Consider the following 22,460-nt stretch of genomic DNA (forward strand, 5'->3'; position numbering starts at 1 on the left):
TCAGTTGTATATATCAATGTATATATTAAAGGAAATTTGACTAATGTAATGGTTCAATTGTTGATTTGATGTTTTTAAGATGTAAAACGTTGCTGAAATGTACTATAAAAATACAATTTGATTTAATTTTTGATTTGCAATTGAACACCTTAAAATTTGGCCTCTGTCTCTTTAAGAAGCTACTGATCTTTCCGACACGCCGCATTTCAGGAAGTCGTCACAACATCGTTCCTCCATTAACACTTTAACAGCGTTCTTAGCGTTTCAGTGAGAAGTAGTATTTTTATGTAATGATGCACAGTTCCACCAGTTGCTTGCAGTCTGCTGCTGCCACTAGTCTGAAGGAGCTTCATGTAAACCCAAAAAAAGAGAAACCTCATGTCTGACGTCGACCGCCCCTCAGAGGTTTCTGTCCAGATAAGCAGAAAAGTAAAAGCCTCACCTGAGAGTCTGAAATGGACACCCGTTTCGACTCCACCGTGGGCCTGCGAGCCCCTCGAGGGGAGATGTGTGTGTAGCCTCCCTCTGACCCCTGTGGCCGATAGGTGCCCCTCTCCTGAAGGGACAGCTTCCTGCCGGACAGGTGAGGTCGCAGCACCTGGACCCTCTTGCCTTGAATGCCCTCCTGCTGAGCCTTTCCGTTCTTCACGCCGTTGGCGGCCGAGCCTTCGGGGTCATTCGCCGTCATGGCGGCCATGATGTCGGTGAGACTCCCCGTCTGGTCGGGGGAGATGGGGTCCAGCCTCTCGCAGCCCGGGTCGCTGTTCATCGCCATGGCGTCCAGAGTGGGGTGATCGTGGCGCGGGAGAACCGAGGAGCGCCCAGCAGCATCAATGTGACCTGAGCCGGCCTGCGGTCCTCAGCTGAACTGGAATCAAACAGGAAATGAAATATGGTGAGAGTCTGAGCTGGGCGATAAAACAAATTTTTCTTTTAAAATGTTGGAAAATCTATATCATTTTTTAAATACAAATTCAAGCCAGAGTGATGTTGGTTCGCCCCCGGCCGCCATCTTTGTTTGATAAATAGAAATGATGAAACAAGCTTATTTGGACTTTGAACTCTATGACAGAACATTAGGGGCAGGACACAACTTTATTTATTTATCTCAACAATACAAAAAGTATTTATTGTACATTGACTATAGTGTCATTATTTCAACACTAGAGTCCAAATAATGACAATAATGCAATATGTTAATGTTGCAAATTTATGAAAACTAAAAAATTGTAAAATGAGGAATGACTTTTTTACAAGTTTTACAGAAAAAAAACAACCTAAATCTTCTAGGACATCAACAGCATGCAATGGTGTATTAGATTTTTTTTAAAAAGAGACAGAACTAACTAACCATCCAAGCTTTCTGCTTCTGGTAAAATTATATCTTTATTCTGTTAATATTATAACTAAATTCTCATATTTAAAGAAAAATTATCATAGCATGGTTTTTACACCCACAAAAGGGATGATGGGAATAAAAGCCACTTTTTGAAAATATTGTCTTTCATTCGTCTTTTTCTTTTTAGTTAGTAGAAAAAGAGAGAAAAGGTTGATTCCATAAAATATGCTGTTTGCATAAGAGTAAGTGCAAGAGATCTAAACGTGAAGGAATGACTCAAAGCACAAAAACAAGTTTGTATACGTTTACAAAATGACCGATTCACTTAAAACGCTCTTCTAAAAAACCTCGGTGCCCAAGCGCAACAAGTAGAGCTGATCAAAGCACCAACGCAAACCAGAGGCTGGAGTTTAATTAAGCGGTCTGATGCAAATAGGAAATGTCATCTTGTGTATGTGAGCGGCCTGCTGGGTCAAGTTTCCCACCGTAGACGTGTCCCCATTAATTCAAACAAATGTCAGAAATAATGAAAGCAACCCCTTTTATTGAAAAGTTAATTACACGTTACGCCTTCGGTCATGACCCACTGTGTCCCTGTGAAACACACAATGCATTGAAGGTGTGTTAAATTTGGGTGAATAACCAAACATTTAAGTGGATTCTAGCCTTTCACGTATAAAGAAAAGGACGTCAGAGGGAGAAAACAAGCAGTGAAACTCTCTCCAACAGCTGAGTCAGGTTTTGGAGGACAGAGGTCTCCGCTTACCTTCGTAAGCTTCTCAAACAGAAACCCAAAAGTGAGACCGGGAGGCTGAACGCAAGGTCACCTTGGAGAGGTTCGGGAAGTGGGCCATGTTGCAGCATGCTATTCCTGAAGTGTGTCAGAAAGGTACACAGCAGTGATGTGGCTCTCAAGGTGGATTGCAGTTCTTCATCCACCTGACTGTCTTTTCTACTCGCTGGCGATATGGACCTCAAGTTTTATCACAATATTATGTGATAACTACGCAGAAAAAGCCCGATTTCATTTTCCCCTGTTGCCAGAACACAGCAACACATTCAGAATGTCAAGATGGAAAGAAAAACTGCATTAAGCCAAAAGGTCTGGCCTACAACTACAGTCCCTGTCGCTTCAGCTCTGGGCTTTCTGGAGATAAACAAATCCTTGAACCATCACAATAGGAGGCAAAACCATTTAATGACATCAGTCATGTAACCTGACAGCGACTCTGTGGGCTCGCGTGACAAAATGGCAGCTCTCATCCATTTACTCAGACAAGCTTAATGACTTGAAAGGGATGTCATGTGGAGAGGTGCTGGCCAGGCGTCAGGGCCACGATCGCCCTGCGGCACATGCGCACATCAACGTCCGAAAGGCTGTTATTTAAATGATGCGCACTGCAAGAGCAGGAAGAGTCCTTTCAACCACCTGCAGCGAGGGGGAAGTGCATTGTCTGCGTCCTGACTCACTTGAACGGCAACAAAGAGGAACTGTCATATTTTGCTAATTCTCATCCCAACCGATGATTATGAGTCTCCTGATACGGTCTCTCTCTCTCTCTCTCTCTCTCTCTCTCTCTCTGCTGTGGTTCTGTTCAGCGAGCTGCATGTGGGAGCGATATCCTGGCGGCGGTGGGAGGCGGAGGAGAAGTCCTGCTCTGGTTATTAAAAATTTTAGCTGCACTGAGACTTTTTATTGGTTTACACAAGCGCATTATGCTGAGTTTTTTATTTCGTTTTTTTTTTTTCCATTAGGGCTAATATTTCATCTCACATGGGACCTTTGTACATCTGACAACCCGTCTTGTCAGATAATTGTTTTCCAGTTGAAATGGACCGGCTGTGACGTTCGCTCTGAGAGTTTGGTCGTTTACTGCAGTGACTTTCAAGATTTGATTTAAAATGAAAAACAAAAACTGAAGAAGCAACTTCCGTTTGCTTTTGTTTTAATGTGAGGTGATTAAACTCAACCTTTTGCATCAATTCAACACCACAGTTTAAGGCACTTGAGTTGAGCCAATAACATTTGTTGGTTTATAGAGGATATTCACTCTATTCTTTCTTTTAGGGCTCTTGGAAATGTTCCTATTGGCATACAGCATGTAGCAAACAGCAGAGACAATTGCAGTAAGAGGGATGAATGGCCTGTAGCCATGAGGAGAGATAAATTGATTTGGTTTCCATTTGTGAGCCACTTTTACCCCTAACCTGCTTTCAATCATCCTTTGGCTGTGTGCTGACATCAAAACCAGCCATCCTGGTCCAAATTATGGCTTGAAATGCTTAACTACAGCAAATAAATCAGTTGTGGGAAATAGAAAGTACACCCTCCTTCTATCCGGAGGTTTTTTACTCATCAGAAAAATCAGACTTTTCTGATTTTTCTGGGATTTGTTGAATAGAAGCTCGAGGTAATTAATTAAAATTAATTAAAATGTAAATGTCTGCTTGGATATGTTTGCTTATTTTCATTCTTTAAATGTCCTGTGATTAAATATGTTGACCCATTTATCCATAACAACTGGAACTTTCAATACCTGGCAAGTTATTTTCAGACTTTATTGTCTATTAAAAGAGCCTCAGAAGGATTTCAATTCAATGAATGACGTAGTGCAAGCAGTCATAGCCAGCCAGACCTCAAGACAATATTTGTGTAAATTGGGACACTTATGTGATGCTTCGATTCTCGGATGTTTGTGATTGCAAAGGTAAAAACGACCAAATTCTACCTTTGTTCATGTTAGAGCTCGATTGACTTGATGCCAGTGAGCGTTCCCTGAGTTTGAGAAAGGCTCTGTTAGATCTCTACCAACTCCTATGTTCAGTTCATTGATGTATTATTATGAGCAGGGTAATGATGTTCCACTAAAGTGCATCAGTCCATCTGGAAAAACAGCTTTAGAAGTTGTTTAGCTGGTCAACTGTTTTCTCATACATATAATTTCCAATAGCAACCGGTACAACATAACTAATCATTAAAGGACACCAGGGCAGTCAGATAAATATAGTGAGATTTGCTTCCTACAGGTTTTACAACCAAAGAGATTACTATGCAATAAAGTGAGTCAGGTGACAAAAAGCTACAAAGTCTGCTTTAAAGACGGCAGTTTGGATAGACAGGCACTGAAAATATGTTTCTCTATGCTTCAGAGGACACTACATCCCAGTGAGAATCATGAATTCATCCGCACTCAAAGTCCAGTAAATTGCAGTCAAGCAAGAGAAATTAAATGCAAAACATTTTCCCTTGAAGTTGAAAGCGCCCTCTGAATCGCTGAACTTTGGTCGGGTTTTGGGGCTTTGGAGATCGAGCTAAACGATAAACATTTACAGTCCCTCCCATGCGAAGATGCTTGCACACATCAGGGAGCCTGATTGCTGTACGCGTTACTCTCTAAATATTGAAGCCGTTTGCACTGGCTTCAACATGTATGCCTGGAAAGTCACTGTATCGGCCTTTAACAACAAACATACGAAGCATCATTTTCATCGACTCTACAACTACAGACGTTTATTACTCAGCATCCAATATTCCATCAAACCATAATCATGGCACCAATAACATTATGTGGTAATACTGCAGAATTTCCTTTAGATTTAGGCCTGGGTCATTCTAAAATACGAATATGTTTGGACTATTACATCTCAATGCATCTCTGCCTGTATGAGCAGTATGGTTGTTTTGCTTGAAGGTGAACTGGAAGTCTGTCATCGTTTTGTGTCGATGTGGGGATGCAGGGTTCATTTGGGTTCATTCGGATGTGAATTATTTTATGTTTTGTGAAACGTGCAGATTTAGGTCTCATCTAACTAGAGCACCCTCTAGTGGCCCTTTTCCACTAGCAGTGCGGGTCGACTCTGTTCTAAGTGATTTCCGCTAGTAATGATTAGGCGGAACCAGCCCGTTTTAGAACCTTTTTCACTGTGGTTCCGAGCGTGCCGAGACAGCATTGGCTGAAAGCAAGACGTCAGAAGACTGTCAGTCATTGGCTAATGGGTGGAAGAACGACTCCTTTAAACCTTTTCTCCATGACCGGAGTCGACTCCATTCACACGTCCTGAGCGGTTCTGCATTCTTAGACTGGCACATGGATTTTGGAGAAACTGGAAGCAAAATGGGGTACATCTGCAAAATGACATCATGGGAGCTTTTGTGGGCTCACAACTTCTAAAACAGACTGCCAAGGGAGACGACCACCTTGGCTAGAACCAGACAGCAGTTCCTCAGTTATAACGGAAAGTACCGCTGAGCCAAGTCGAGACGCGCTGCTTGGTGCTCGTAAAAAAGGCGCAAGACATATTTGATGGCTTCTGATTGGTTTACAAATTGCTTTCCAATTGCCACCGCTGTGTAAAGGCCCATCCTGTCAGTTGAGGTGTACAACCATGTCTCGACAGGCTTGCAGCTGTGCAGTGCGTTTCCCAGTTCTAGTTACTAGACTGAACAGTACACTTTGAAATGCCAAAAAATGTAAAAGTCTGCTATGCTTTAGGGGCATCGCATGAAATCCCTAATCTGTACTGAAGTGTGAAATTTTTTTTTTAAGCTGGCGCAGTATTCAGCAAAGGCCACATTCAGCTCCAGCCACCAAATGTTGTCTTTGGCTTGTTGTTATGCAGAAATTGGCTCCTAGAATGAAGAGATTTCCCTGCCTGGAGCTGCGTCCTCCCCGTCCCCTCAGGTTGACGGGGTCCTGTCACATTTCATCTCCCTCAAGTGAAGGACAGGTCACATTAAGTATTCATGCTGAAAACAAAGTGCTAGAATGCAAGGAGCGGACGGGCCAGCGGGAACGTTCACTTGCTGACCTGGATGGATTATGCAGCAAGACAAAAATGAGGATTTGCGTCGCTCCTCTGCAGGTACACACACACACACACACACACACACACACACACACACACACACACACACACACACACACACACACACACGCATTTGTACAAATTCTTAATTTTTATGGGATTTCAAAAGGATTACCCAAGACATGCACACTAGGACGAGGTTTTCCCAGCGTTTCTCCTGGTTGGTTGCAATAATGCTACATCTCTGTTGACTGGATGAGCCTCATCCATATGGAGCAGCAGTGTGCAGCAGCTTAAGTCAAAGAACCCATAATCCATCACACTCGGAGCAACAGGCTCTTTTGCTCTCTCTCCTGCCGTCTTTGGAATGCGATTGTTCATTTTGTGTCAAAGCCAATTTATTTTTAGTGGCAACAACGGAAGCAAAATGACACATCAGGATCCAGAACGGCTCACCAGAACAGCAGCCCAGACGTTACGAGCTCATCTGGACTCAAAGTGGTTTACAGTCGAAACCAGAAGTTTACATACAGTGAGAAAAAAACATTTTTCACCATCTTAAAAAAAATAAATTATTTAAAAAAAAATCTGACCTAACATCACTTGCTATGTTTGGTCTGATCATTAGGTCTGTTAAATTACCAAAATCATTTTTATTTGCCAAATGCCACAATAATGAGAAACGCAATTCATCAGATATTATTTACTGCTGCCTTCAAAATCTGAGTTTTACATACAGAACGACTACTTTCACTTTAAACACGGAGGGAAAGCCCAGACCATGATGACGTCAAACAACCCTTGATAGAGGAATGTTGTGATGGCAGAGTGTCAAAAAGAGCAGGAGCTTCTTAAAGGGACAGCGGTCCAATTTCAAAGCATTAAATTGCAAACTCAAATTTCTTGTAAGTCATATTTGATATATGCAGCATTTTGTAAAAGTTACTTTATTGGAAAATATCATGATGCTGGAAAACATAATAACGCCCCTTTAATTAAATGCAGAACCCACTTGTGTTGCAGAGTGCTTTGATATTACATAAAATAAATAAAAATTGTATTGCCTGGAGGCAAAAGAGAGAAACTGCATCTCATTTAAGGAAGCAATGATTCAGTCTTGATGACAGTGTTGCTGAGTTAGTATTACTTAAAAAAAAAAGAAATACAAGACAGTTTCTACTGAGTTAACCTGTCACATAATAATCCCCCGAACACTTTAAATCAATCAGCAGGATTAGCTGCTAACACTATGAAACACAGCTGGATCTTTGAACCCGTCCAACACCAGGTTTGTGCCTCCAATCCAACGGATGCGTTGGACAAAAGCAGCCATTGCTGCTCCCCAGGTGAGACAACGCGCACCAAGTCCATGAGCTGTAACCAATCTGACTGAAGTGGAAATAGTCTGGGACAACAATCCCAACCAAATCCAGGGCCACCCTCTCTGAGCCCGGCTGCCTCAGGCGATAATAAGCCCGGGATTACACAGGATGTACGAGTACAAACTGGCAAGTTGGATGAGCCAATTATTTCTCCTCTGCCAGCGCTGACAATGATCCTGCTAAGTCCGGCATGGCTGACCTCCCTGGAGTCTGAAAAAATGTCTTCTGACGAGCTTCCTTTCCGACACAGAGGGGTCCTCCACATCCTGAGAACCAAAGAGTCGCTCGATTTTTAACCGTGGTACGCCTTGGTTGTTCTATTTTTAGAACCACCTATTGCTGGTGTGTGCGTATGTGGGGAACTGCAGTTTGTTTTGTTTTTAATTCAGAGAAACATAATATTTTTTCACCTTTATTTGACCATTAAAATTCTCCCCCAGGAGCCTGAGACACCTGAATGTAAATACCTTGGCTGCTCCGCTGTGACCCTGCAGAGGATTAATCTGCTGCTGAGGAAAATGAGAAGCCATTTATCTCTCCCCTTGGGAGTAACACTCTAAATCCTTCAGAGAGGAAGAACATCCAATTGATCTCCATGCCTTCTCATCACTTGCACAAACCTGCAGGCTACTAGGAAAGTCCTGATGCACGGCGGCGGCGGCTGCTGCTGCTGGCTGAATGTTCCTGCTGTCTAACCGACTGATAAAGCGCCTGGGGAGCCATGAACGTGTAGCCAGCGAACCGATTCAGCTCTCGCTATCTTTTAATCCAGGAAGAAAAAAAAAAACAAAAAAAACCTGAGCACGACCATAACTGAGTCGATCTGCATACAGGATCAAATTTGTAGACCAGTTTTAAAAGTGTAGAAAGGTTGGCATAGGAATAATAGTGATATATGTTAGTGATCTGGCATAAACATTTTATTCTGAAATGATCAGAAGTTTCCTCTTCCCTTAGTCTGTCAATAATTGATCATCACGATTAATCCAATTAATCGTGATGATCAATTATTGATATAATAATCAATTAATTTAGTAATTGTTTGCTGAAAGAACAAAGAACATTCAGAGCAGTTAATCCAGACTGTACAAACAAAATACACATTTTGCTTTTAAGATGAAAAATATCTTTTGTTTGTAAAAACCTTGAACTTCTCTTGTGCCTGTTTAAGCTTCACCTAATTCAAATTATACAGTTAAAAGTCTATATTAACCACCATTTGCTATCCAATTGTTAAATTAGTCAGACAAATTTTTAAAAATTGCTTTGGTCTGATGAGTAAAATCAGGCCAATATTAACAACAACTGATATCGTATAGCAATATCTGTTTGAATTTTTAATATTGCTGCATCCCTGAAATGTAAAGGCATTCATCAAGCTCGATAAAATGTTGTGGCTCTAGAGAAATGTTATTTACCAGGGCAAAGGGAGCAATCTTTAATGCCATTGGAGCCTTTCCTTCAGCTGTAACTCACGCTGTGAGGCCGACTTTCATTCAACAACATCCACTGTGAGATCTTAATATCACCGGCTCCTCATTACTGCTCACCCATTTGCAGCTTCTGGCTATAAACAATGTTTCAATTAACCTAATTAGCAGCGTGATCGATGTGGCTCTTTGATCTACAGGTTTGATTCGGTTTTAGTTGTGAGGCAGAAGCAGTCGTTGCTACTTCTTGACGTCCTCAACTTCTCCTCAGTAAACCCCAAACAAATCAGTCTTTCTCGCTGGATTTAGGACAACAAGGCAAATTGTTTTTATCCTCGTCTCTGCAAAACAGGTTCCTGAATGCAACTCTGGAGGTCTGAAAAAGCTGAAGACGCTCTTGGAGAAAAAGATCAACTGGATATGCTCTTTGTTTGAGGAAGCGGTCGCCGACAAAGGAGTAGAGAGGCATCGCTGTGGGCCGACTGCTGGTATCAGAGAGAGGAATGTTTAGCCCACTGGTCCTTAGATGACTCATCTAAATAATGGCAATCTCTAAAGAAAGCTGTGCTTGTTTTTCCCCTGATCCTGTGCTTCCACTGCAGCCGCATGAAGCAGAAAGGCTTGAGTCAACTTCCACATGCCCATTAAATCGAGGACAAATTGTTGATGTTTTTCCGAAGCAGAGTAAGCAGCTCCAGAAAGCGCTCCGGTGAGTTCAGAGACTGGAGATCCGGTTTTTCTCGTTTGTTCGTCCCTTCCGCCCCGTCGTCGGGTTTCCTACAATTTGTTATTTTTTTATTTTGGTTTAATCCAGCGAGTGATTTTTAGTATCGAGGTCACAAAATGCCCTCATGAAGACAGGAAGGACAACGTTGGATGTAACCCGGCCGTAATCTACGGCTTCATCCGAGGCAAAGCGAGAGCGCAGCATTAAAAACCCAATAAGATTCCTTTAAAAGAGTAAAAGAGAGTGTCAAAAACTTAGCAGAAATCACAGTGGTTCAAATATTAAGTAGCATGACTGAACTTATGGACCCGTACAGTAAGAGGATTAAGCAATTTGCCAGATCATAAAGATAAAACCTTTGAGCGCCGCACCATTTATTTAGAACTTCTCTTGCCAATCTGAACTAAATGTTGACTTCAACTAAACTTCAAAACCAGACTTCACCTGATTTTAGTCCAATAACCTCTTCTGACTAGATTCACTTTGGCCAAACTTTAAAGAATGCTCACTGAAGCCAACAGTGATCCTAGAGCACAGGTTAACACGGTGTAGCAAACGCACAGAGGACAAAGATAAAGTGTCTGGACGCTTGTAAGACATCTAAAGGAGAAATGAGACGCAACAATTAGCATCCGGGATGAACTTTTGAATCAATGAAGCTTCCTCTGCTGCCAGTCGTAGTCAGACTACAATTCCAGAACAGTGCAGGAAAAAAATTAATCCATCGATATTATTCTTTACAATGTGAAATAAATGGATCCGTGTGAGGAAATGGCCAGGAAAACCTCCTGCGATGTGTGAAGATGTGATCTCCATGTGTTGTTGACCTACAATTTTGACCTACAAAAAAAAAAACATGCATTTTATGGACTTAACCTCACATTTTCCTCCCCATTTATAATCTAGTGCACAGCATTTTCGCTCCTTGATGGGATTAAGGACAGATGTTTTGCAAAGTATTCTCAGTATTTCCAGTAGAGTCATTCTGGTTATTTTCTCTCTGAAGGATGAAGCTCAGCTTTTAATCAAGAAATGTGGGGAACGTACGCACATTGAGCTGTGAGGCCTTTTCTCCATTTTGAAACGCCACATTAAAAAAAAAAAAAAAAACTCTTACTCCCTACCTCTGCAAAAGCTACAAAGAGAAACGGTGACGAAGGTTGTGGCTCCAGAACTGGAACGCGTGTAAAGAATGCCTCGCTCCTCCGAAAGAGGTTTCCGTCTGAAAGGGAGAGCACTAGTGTCGGTCATATTTGGCTTTCCACCCCTTCAGCGATTCAATGTGGAGCTACTGCGAGGACACCGCTGCAGAGGACCATGCAGAGAGAAGCTGAAGAGGGAGCAGAGAGTGCAGAGCTGCAAGAGCCTTCCTATCTATTTCAAAATAAATGAATAAACCTCGTCATCGGAGCAATGAGGGCTGAATTCTCGCCCAGGAACAATTTCTCTGTTAAGTGATGGCAGTCGATCAACAGGAGTCGCCTGCAGCTGCACGGAGGCAGAGATATTCTACACTTTAGCGTTTACTGCTGACAGTCAACTGCTGCCTGACTTACTGGACTGTATGCAGCGCAGGGCGAAAGTTGACATCATCATTCTGGTCCTTCAGTCTGAGGGGTTTTTAATAAGCCCTTTTTCTCAGGGTGGAACATTTATACAACAACCAACTTTAACCAATTAAAGAAAAACAAGCACACAAATTGGATGTACATAAATCTTCAGTCTGTTCCCTTTAAAACCCGATCAAATGTCCCCCAGTCTGCTTTGGGTTCGTTCACACCGGCCCCGTTTAGTTCGCTTTAAATCAAACTTTTGCTTAAAACGTCTGATCCGTTTGGGGAGAAAACTCTTGACGCAGGCCAAAAAAAAACAACAAAAAAACAATCTCTGGTCCGTCTAAAAACCCAACTTTGGAGGAACATTAAATCAAAAATAGGCACATGCATGTGGCCGAATTTGACCTTTTGTAAAGTGATATCAAATCCACAATAAAGCCAAACTTTTTACGTAAAATCACAGAGTTTGATGAGTAATTCCACTCCAGATAAAATTTTCTTTAAAAAGACACAAATGTTTCACTATAAAATGGGGCAGAATAATTACCACTACTCACCCCAAAGGAAAAAAAAACAAAAAAAAACAAGAATGTGTGAACACATTTTTAATCAGTTCTTTAAGCGATCAGCTATTTTAGTTTAAATTATAAACACCAACTTGGATGTGGAGGATTATTGATCCTCACCCTGATGGATCAATAAATCTAAAAAATAAATACATTTATTTAAGCCAATAAAGTTGTGCAGAACTGACAAGTCTATGCAGCAACCAAAAAGGGAAAAACCCTCCACAATGTGCAGTAATGTAAAATTTGAATAAATAAATCAATTCCAGGATGAGACGACTCCAGCTGCACAACAGTTCTGTGTATCTTCGGAAAACGTATTGTGTTGTTACGAGTCAATGCTGGTCTCTTTTTTGCAAAAAACAAAAACAAAAAAAACCCGACTTCCTTTGTGCAGATATGTGACTAATCATTTTTGCTTCCTTCATCTAAAAAAAGCAAAGAGTTTCCCAAGGTCAAAGCAAGTCAAAAGCGCTCTCCTCCACTGCTTGTGTGCAGGCTTAAAGCTGCACATCGTCCTCGCTTTTGGAAGAACGTGAAATCCTGCTTAACGATTGCGCAAAAGCGGAGAGAAGGCAGAGACTGAGCGGAACAATACGCCCCAAGGGAGGAGAAAAACTGTGACATGCAGCGAACAGAGGAGACGCTTCTGTCTGAGGAGGGAGACGGTTTGGACAGCACACTTTAGTTACTTCTGCTGTTATCCGACAACAGCAGACGTCTGCAAATATCCGACTGAACAGCATCTGGAGCTCCGGCACGAGAATCAGACGTTCAAGAAGTGCTCCTCGTTTCCTGTGGACTGGGTCACAGTGTGTTGCTTCTCCTTCCAACGTTTCAGTGTTGTAACGAAGTGGCCCAGTGGACAAGAAAAGCTTTTGTTGAAAGACCGGCACATAAAATCTAACTTCAATTTCTACGGAGTGGATGCAAAACACCTTTGAACGCTGCACGTCACTGTAAATAATATCAGCCCCATGGTAAGGCATGGTGGCGGCAGCATCATGCTATAGAGGTAGAGTAGCTTCACGGAAAAAACCGTCAGGTTCTTCAGTTCTAGTTTTGCACACTTGAAAGAAGACAAAACTAACTCGCAAGTAACCCTTACAGCCAGAGATAAAGAGCTTGATTCAAGTAAATAATTTCTTAATATTCTGAACTAAAGTTAAACTAGAGGCTCGATGAACAAACATGGATGTCCATTCTCAGTTTTTGGGTTGTTTTCCTCATTACCGCTCACATGCTGCAGCGTTTAGATATTCCCCTGAAATGAAACCTGCGCTGATGATAATGAATAACCGGTGCAGCTGGTACATCATGCAAGCAGGTACCTCTGATACACATGCTAATGACAAGTGGAGAGGTGTGTGTGTGTGTGTGTGTGTGTGTGTGTGTGTGTGTGTGTGTGTGTGTGTGGTTGCTTGACTGCACTTGATGAGGTTTAAGTGAGAGATCTGAGAAGTCCCTAAATCCTTGCTGCTTGTGTTTTGAATAATCAAGGCTAAAATGAAGCGTTAAGTGCTTCTCACACCGAGTGGAAAGATGAGACCCTGGAAATGTATTCACGTGTGGATCCGGTCTCTCCGGCGGTGACACCTTCCCACCCCGGGAACTGAAGCTTGGAGTGATGCTCTGAAAGCCCGGCTGACATCAACAACTATATTTTCATCAAGGTGGTGTGGAAATATGAAAGGTAGCATTTAGGTGCATATTAATTGCACCATAAATCAGTGTTGTTAAGATTTTTTTTTCTTCTTTTAGTTGATATTTGTTCAACTTTCATTTAAACTTGTGCAATTTAGAAATAAGCCACCGATTAATATCTAATAGCAGTGGCTAATCTGATATAAATCATAAATGACTGGTGCCCTGTGTTGGAGCTCACTGCATGTTTTCTGCCACCGAAGTCACCAAGAAACAATCCAAGGCTCTATTTAAAGGGCCGATTCCCAAATTTAGGAATGCACCTGGAAAACAGAAACGGAGATGAATAAAGACGAATGTCGACAGCAAATCTATTCCTGCAACTGTGTGCAGAAGTTGTCAGAAGTAGAACCAGGTGTGTTGCTTAACGCGTTTTTGTTCTCACCTTCAGTTCGTCGGATGAAGTTTAGGCTGCAGAAGTGAAACCATGAGGGAGTCAAAGGAGGCCTGGTTAAGATGGTGTGACTAAAAGCGCTTACTCATCAAAGCTCCCACTAAAGTGGAGACTTGAGAAAAGTCTGCATTTGTGTTCACGTGTGGACCTGGGAAAGCGAAGACTGTCGCACTACGGTCTGCGTCAAATAACGCGCCGATTGACATGATGCCGAGGCGACATTGTTCAGTGTTTAATTAACTTTATGCGCCAATATGCTACTTAAAAGTAGTTTGATTCGTAAAAGGACTTCATTATTGTTGTGTTTTTCTGGATAAAACTCCCAGACAGACAGCCAGACTAATTAGGCAAAACATTAGTTAGACAATAATCATAATGTGTAGACCAAGACCTAAATATTGTCTATATTTATATGTATTTCTTCATTGGAGTGCAACATGGTCAAACACGAGGGATGTGCAATTAAAGCAGGTGATCAGGCGAAAAGCTCCCGTTTGCAACACGTGATCCTCGGTGGAAACAAAGCGGCGGAATACGACTTGTTTGCATGGAACATAAAACGGACTGCTGAAGATGGCCGCTGCACGCTTTTTGTAACTCGAGCCGCCTCGTTTTCACACACGCACGCACACACCCTCGTAAAACAAATTATTTTACGCAAAGAGCAACTGCAGGCAATGTGTGATCTGCAGAGTTCATGGAGAACAAATCCAAAGAGGTGCAAGAGTGCAATTTCTGCTTTTCAGTTCAGTTAAAATTAACTTTAGCATTGTTGCAACTCATGTTGCACAACTTTCTCCAACTTGTCATTGTAGATCCTCACGGCTTCTCCTGCAGTGGACAGCGAAAATTATAGTTGTATAACTGCTTCAATAACAGGAAACTCGGGGTTGCCCATTATTTTCTTGATTTTATTTTTTTTCCCCCAAAGAATAATCTCCAGTGGCTCCACAACAAATACTGTTGAAGAAGTGACTGTATTTGCTTCTTCTTCTTCTGGTGTTTGTGTCTTTTTAAGTCCATGGCTGTGATGCTGTTACCTCAGCAGTTTTTTTTTTTGTGTGTGTGTTTGTTTTTTGTCCAATTACTCAATTAATCGCCAGAATAACCGACAGAATACTGATTGGCAGCAGTCCTAAAGAAGAATGCTTTTTACAGATAGAAATCACTAATATTGGATGCTAATCGTAGTTCAAATTAATGCATTTTAAATTAGCAAAACCGTTTTGTTTTACAGTATTTGCTACATTTCTGAATACATTCTGACTGCTCACGGTAAAATGAGAAGGAAAATGTTTGAATGCTGTTCCTAATTCTCATAGTGCTGAAAAAGGAAGGCGAATTTGGCTAATGTTGTTAAAGTCGACTGAATTAAAGCTCAGAAATCGTCCACCAGACTCTCTATCCATGGTCATAGTGGTAATATTTTTGATTCTTTCTGACGCTCAGCGGTAATCTAAAAGACAACCGAGCGCCACATGAAAAATGAAAGTATGGAGGAGCCTCTCCGTTCTGTTAGTTGTCCAAACTCGAGTCGCTCAACCCTGCAACGGCAGAACGATTCCACGGCGGCCGAGTTGCACAAACACACGCCGAGAGCTTCCAGGAACTCGGGGGCCGATTCCGCAGAGGAGAGACGGCAGCAGGGGGTCGCGACAATAACAAGAGCGGCGGCAGCGGGCGCACAGCTGCGCTTTGGTGTCAGGGACGCGAGATTGAAGACGGTGAGACTTTAAACACAGAAATGTTTGCTTTGGATACGGCAGGCATGCGCTTCTGGGAAAGCAGCGCTCTCAGCTGCACATGGCAGGTTGTCTTCCTACCTCTGCTTCAAACCCTATTGAAGAAAATGACAGAAAAACCAAAGAAGACAGGAGAAAAACTTCCCGATTGCAGAAATGTTAACAACAATGGAGCACTGTCAGATTGCAGCAGTTGTAGGATTTCTCTTTTGTCTTTGGTGACATGTGACAGTAATAAAAATGGAAGTGGTTGCCATGCAGAGTGAAGCTACAGTTGACACCAAACCGGCACAGGGCAACAGTTCAAGCCTCGATGCACGATAGGCTCATGTGGGCAGAGCTAACCTTTACACAGTACAGGTGAGAAATAGCCAGCCCTGCATGTACAGCTGCCAAGTGAAAAGGCAGCTAATCTAAATATCTCTTTAAACACACCATCTCCACAGTCAGACACGGTGGTGGCAGCATTGTGCTGTGGGAATGGAAGACGCCCGGAACAGCAGATCCTTTTTTCGGAACGAAAGGTAAAACAACACACAGTGCTGCTCAGCTGCACAAACATCAAAAGAGACGCTACTGATTTCTGTTTATGTAGCCAATTTGCTTAAGAGGCGGAAAGAGCTCGAAGGTGTCGACACTTCCTTCTCTACCCGACGGCTTCAGTTGTGCAAAGAGAGCCGATGCCGTGTCACAGCCTTCCGCATATACAGTAGAAATAATAAAAAGGAAAAGAAAATCAATAGACCACAACCAGCTTTCAGCAATAGCTTCCTCTTGTCTTTTTTTTTTTTTTGTTTGCCTTCTCGTTCTGCAAAATTGCACCATTCTGCAGCAGCATTCTGCAAAAGGCCAGAGGGACAAAACGAAAGCCGCTTTACTTGCTGCCGAATTGTTCCAAGTCAGAAAAGTCGTTTAAAGTTCATGGAATCCCATCCAGAAATCCTTCATTTTGTCCCCCCTCCTTTTCACGTTGCGTCTCCCGGTGCCGTCTGTGCCATTCACGGCCCATAAAAAATTAAAAATGAAGGAGAAGCGTGTAACGAGTCCAAAAGAGGGAAGTCGAGCGGCTGAACGCCCAGGCAGCCACAGACGCGTCGGCGATGTTGCAACGCGGCCTCTGAGCAGCTCAGCTGAGCTCATTTTATGCGCGGCCTCGGCGAGGACGGAGGTTGGTTTTCTGGTTTTCTGTGTGCGAGAGGAGCAGGCGTCATGTCACATCCTGCTGGTTCCGCTGGTCTGAGGGGCAGAACGGACATCACATGTCAGTCATGTAGTCAGTGGAAGTTCTCGCATGGACGCTGCTCCTCCTTCAGTCCCCCCGGCGAATCGCTGCGTCAGCGTTACCTTCTGCTTCGATGCGTCTCATCACAGGCGTCTTTCTGTAGAAACCGGCAGGTTAATGTGCTGAATGTTAAGCTCTCCGTTGATTTAAAAAAAAAATTTTTTCATTCACAATAACTTAATTGAGTCTAGAGGTTGCTGTGCCTGGTGAACAGTTGTTTACTTTAGTCAGGAACATAAACTGGTTGCAAAATCATTTCTGTAGTTAATTTTCGGACGGACACAGCGAATAAAATTCTCAAACTATCAGCAAAGCCTCCTGTACGATTTTAACTGCTCTCATCAGCGCTTTGTGAATGTCACATAGGTCACGTTTTAAATCGAAAGGAACGTCAAACTCGTTCCAATTTGCCATTTCTAAACAGCTGAACAAAAGAGAAACTAGATTTTTTTTTTCCCCTCTCGGGGAAACCCCTTGTTGACCTGGGTCCCATCAGCAGCAGCAGCTTATCTTGCTTATACCTTAGGCTGGCTCTGCTCTCATGCTGCAGAACCACTGAGCCCATTCAAACACATGAATAAGTCAAACCTGCAGAACCGGACGTGAAGCTTCAGCCTCATCAGTCTGATGCAAATGCATCGTCCACTGTGGCTCACAGTTATTTCTCAAAGAGAAACAAACACTTTGTTACAGTAGGCGCACACAACAGAGTTTACGCGTAAATATGCACATGAGGGCTTACATCTAGGAATTATTTCAGCAGTACCTTTATTGCCAACCACACACACACATTCAGCTCCCCTATGAGGGGCAAGGATCCCTTCATGCCAGGTGCGTGACACAGATGCACACCGTGCACGCTGTCTGTGTTCCGCTGCAGCCTGCGGGGCTCCTCTGCGCAGAAAGCGGGTACAAACTGCGGAGCATCCCGCCTCTTCCCGCTGTGTGCGGTGAGTGAGAGCCAACCACATCACATTCGTTACCCCCTCCAGAAATGTGTGCAAGGTGCAGAACGCGAATGCACCGGGAATTAAAAAAAAAAGTTTCACTCACCCCCCTCCAAACGGGATCCTGGAAGCTCTCCGCCGGAGGGGATCCGGAGGGATGTCCCGTTAGGATGCTCCGCTCCGCTCCGCGCCTCTCCTCGCAGCCGACCGGCGGACGATCCGACGGGCTTTCGGAGCTCTAGGTTGCGCGGCAGGATCGGCTCCCGTCAGGAGCTGCGTCCCATGCTTTCACACCCTCTCTTCCGGAAAACGCGGACACGGCAGCCCACGCGCCCCCCTCCTCCTCCTCCCCCCTCCTCCTTCCCCTGCGTCTGTTTTCGTGAATCGGGCGGAGGGATCGCTGCGCGCGGCTCGTCTGGCCGCTGCGCCGCCGCAGCGGAGAGGTTCGGAACGGCACCGGCGGGGCGGAGCGGGGGGAGAGGGTGGTCAGTGGGCAATTTCTGATTTGAGTCCGGCCGCTTCGGTCGCGCGTCGGCAAGCGAACGGATTCCAACAAGTTTTATCATCCGAGCAGGAATCCACCCGTGGGTCCTAAAATCCGCCCATTTCGCTCAGCGGAATCACCCGAAGAGCAGCGCCAAGGACTCGCGTCCGGCTCGCTCTCCATCCGAACCAAGCGCGTGCGCTGAATTTCATAACAAGCTTGAATACCGCACGTGCCACGAAGTCCAGTCGTTCACATGGCGCCTCCATTAAACACCGGACGATGCGGGGCTTCAGGGCCAACCAGCGCCCCCCAGTGGCCAGCTCCCGACGGTATTTCCCGAAAGCCAGGATCTCAACGAGGTTCTGATGAGTTCTGCGGAACCAGGAGAATCGACGCCTCATTACTGAGCCCGCTGGACGAGACGCGGCTGATTGGGCTCACTAATCAAGGTGTTTAGGTTCTCAACAACTCATTCAATACGTTTACTGTCATTTCTAACATTTTTTTTCCTATAGTGCCTTGAACTCCTAGTTTTGTTTTTCCCAACAGTAATCACTGCATTTTGTGCGATAAAGCAGCACGTAATTGTACACAATTAGTATGACATACTGTTTGGTGAAAGAGGATGCTATGATGTAAATTTCACACCGTATATATATATATTTAAGTCCTCTGGCCTCCTCACTAACCCTAACCCTTACCCTAACCCTAACCCTAACCCCTAAATTAGATGCCAGAAGCCATAACAATTAAAGGAAACATTTTTGTGCTTATTTTTGATTAAATGAAATGTCATCAGATTTTTACATCGCGCTTCAGATGCTTTACATGAAATCCATCATTTCCATTCATGCACACATTCACACGCTGACGATGACAAGCTACTGGATTGTAGCCCACAGTCGACCATATAGGTGTCGTCGGCCCTTCTGACCAAAATGAAGTTAGGGTTAGATTTGTCTCAAGCTAGTACTATTTTTTAGCACCTACTTTATAAATTGTTTTGTCAAAGAACTGCAAAATGTACAAATGCAAACCTACCAATGTGTGATATGTGGTTACTCTGCAGGACAAAAATTATCAAAATGTTCGAGGGTTCTGCAACTTACTGTAAATAGTTTTGACACATGACTTAACAAGAGCTTTTGTAAGAGCTTTGTCCTTTTCGACGACCCGGTTTCAACCGAGCCCCAGCCAGATGGCCTCATATCTTTTCTCTCGATTACTTTGATCTACGGATCAGCTGACGGTTCAGATGAGGTTTCCTTTCTCTTGTTTTCACAGCGCAGTGCATCATGAATGTGGTTTCAGCTGATGCTTAAACAATGTAGCCACTTTTGTTTCAAACTGCTTTAAAAAGAAAAGCCTTTCATCTTAAAAACAACAAATGTCGCGTTTTGAACTTTGACCTGTTACCTGCCAACTAAGGCCTGTGGAGTCTGGGATGGTATTTAAATGTCTTTTAGATTTTACATTTTGAGAGATTTTTATTGAATTTTCAGGACAGAAAAGCACCAAAAAATACCAGCAATGTATTTTTACATTGTTTTCTTGTCTTGTGAAGAGATTAGAAAGTATTTTACACAAACATCAACATCCCATCAAAGAAAATGTACCCTTACCTGTTCAAACATTTTCTGTTTCTCTATGTAAAAGGTAAAGATGGAAGTAACATTTCAGATCTTTGAAAGTGACAACAAATGTCCTCTATAAAAAAAAAAAAAGTGTAAGTTGTCTTTTTTCGAAAGCTAATGTGACATTTGAGCCCGTGAACCACTTTACCGGCTGCATCGAGAGCAAAATCGGCTCTTTGGGCTGCAAACCTCTGGTGTAGACAACGCACGGGTGCATGGACGTGTGCAACAGACATGAACTGCTGTGAAGAACTAAAAACATAAACATCCGACACCCCGTACTCGTGCTTGTCGTCTTGCTGCGTGTGTCGCCGCTTCACCAAGCGTGTCTGAGTCGTGTGACAGCAGCCAGTGGATCACCGACAAAACAAATGACACCCACCCTCCTCTGTCAGACCTGCACTCGATGTCAGAGCGGGCCCCGCTGGGCCCTCGTTGTCGTGAATCATCCTCTAAATAAGAAAATAAAAGCTCGGAGATGCTCCCACTCCCCGACTCAGAAAACACTTTAATTGCATGTTAATTAAGCGGCTGTTCCGAAGAGCATGCGCCACTTTTCCTGGTATCATCCACCTGGAACGTTTCCAACTGTTTCCTGGATGTTGTTTATTTTTTTGTTTTGATTTTTTTTTCCAGACTTCCAGTTTAAGTGTTGGTTTCTGATCACCACTTTGAGTGAAATTTCACAAAATTCACTTTTTAACTCGCTGTCGGTAAATGAGTGAACTGATTCTGAGTTAAGGCAGACGAGTCGTATCAATGATTTACGATCGAATCGTCTTTTAGATGAATCTGCTGCTTACAGAACAGCCAACACCCTTTATTCGCACTTAATTTGTACTTCTGCTTCTGCTTAGTGAAGAGATTCACCACTTAGGGAGCGAGTCTGGACCTCGTTACTTTCAGCCGATTGCTCTTGGAATGAAACTGTCGAAAAGACACAAAGCTCCAACGACAACTCTCCATTTGCATTAGTCGATTCTTCGTCTTTGACACCAAAAGCGATCGGCCGACACGAGCCGTGGCTCACAGGACCACTTTCCCCGTCTCTGGCGAGGACGTGCTAAAAGTTCATAGCAAGTTCATTCAGTTCCTTGGCGACGGCCTCGCAGCACAGCAGGCAGAGAGGCCGTCCTCACAGCACAACGACCCAGCGACAGTCGCTTCCTGTCCCCACCTCTCGCCCCCAGGTGGTTTGGACACTGGTACTCTGAGCCTGGTGTGCTGCCAGCAGAACTGGTTTGTTGGGAACACAGCCATGTATGAGCATACTGAGTCGGGCCCCTTGGGACCAGAGAGGCATGCTGCGCAGCCAGATCATTATCAGAGATGTCCGGCTCAAGGAGGGAAAGTTGTCTAAAAAGGAGACGTGTAAGAGAGAGAGAGAAAGAGAGAGCTGCGGTCAGTTTTAGAAAAAAAACAAACAAAATGTTGGAGACAGGGCCGGATTCACAAGGCTGTGGGTCCCTGGGTTGGAGTTGGTTTTGGTGCCCGATCATCAAAGGAAAGATGGTTTTATTAACGGAAACTACAGTTCATTAACATGTCATCCGTTACATCAGCAGGTATGAAATGCGACACAAAATTACTTCCAAATTTAGTGTTTTACTGAGATGTTGATAGCCAACTTGACACGCCAGCAAAAAGTAGCACAAAAGTGTTGAGCGGAAATGATATCAAGTTAAGATTTTAAGAGTACTTATGTTCAAACTCCTTGTAAATTTAGGATTAAAATTATTTCGTTTTTTTATATATGTGTACATTTACGGTTTGTAGCGGTGTAGTCAAAGTTCTGAATTGAACCTGCTGGTGAATCGGTGCAGGGAGAAAAAGATTAGAGGCCTTTCAGCTTCGAAGAATTAGAGAAAATCGTATTTTTTTCCCCATCGGAGTAGAGGGGGCTGAAAGCAAACACACACCGCACTTTTCAGATTTTTCCCTATATAATTTCCTTTCCCGCTCTACAATTAGGCGCTGCTCTCTACTGCTCTATCAGACGGAAACTTCCACTGAGATTTAAATCTGGAAAAAGGTCCAGGCCTCATAATGAGTCTGGCTCTGTCCTCTAGTTGTCTCAGCTGCTGTCATTAGTCTGCCTGCATATTTTGCTGGGACGCTGCCCCCCCCTCTGCCGTCCCAAATCCAGCGTCCCTGTGAGATGCGGTGTGGAAATAACAGCCCGACTCCACAGAGAGCTTCTGCTCCGTCTGCAGGGCCCCCCGGAGCCCCCTGCTGCTTTCTGCGAAGCCTCGCTCCTCTGGGAGGATGTGACTGCGTGTCACGCTCTCATGTGGGATCCTGACAAAGCATTAGCCATGTGGTAATTGGTTGTCAGATAACTGTGTGACTGGATTTGATTAAGATATCAAATAACCTGAAGTGGCAAGAAATGGCTCAACTGCCCCCTGCTGGTTAAGTCGTCACTGCAGGACTAATCAGCACACTTTCTATTTTTGGGGACAAT

At 43.6% G+C, this 22,460-nt stretch overlaps 1 protein-coding gene across 3 annotated transcripts in view; it reads right to left on the minus strand.

The window, feature by feature from the left end:
* The window catches only part of camkk1a (calcium/calmodulin-dependent protein kinase kinase 1, alpha a), a 51,930-nt gene extending 33,733 nt beyond the window's left edge, over positions 1–18,197 (minus strand). For all 3 annotated transcript variants that reach the window (XR_008606863.1, XM_055043419.1, XM_055043418.1), the window contains exons 1-2: positions 17,982–18,197; positions 443–868 (exon numbers count right to left, since the gene is read on the minus strand). Coding sequence is in view for 2 of the 3 variants with exons in the window: in XM_055043419.1 (XP_054899394.1) it covers positions 443–775 (333 nt within the window). In the remaining variant the exon portion in view is untranslated. The remainder of the gene's footprint in view (positions 1–442; positions 869–17,981) is intronic.
* Between the last annotated feature and the right edge of the window lie 4,263 nt (positions 18,198–22,460).

This window comes from Poeciliopsis prolifica, unplaced genomic scaffold (genome assembly GCF_027474105.1).
Source record: "Poeciliopsis prolifica strain line A6 unplaced genomic scaffold, Auburn_PproV2 SCAFFOLD019, whole genome shotgun sequence".
NCBI classification, from domain to species: domain Eukaryota; kingdom Metazoa; phylum Chordata; class Actinopteri; order Cyprinodontiformes; family Poeciliidae; genus Poeciliopsis; species Poeciliopsis prolifica.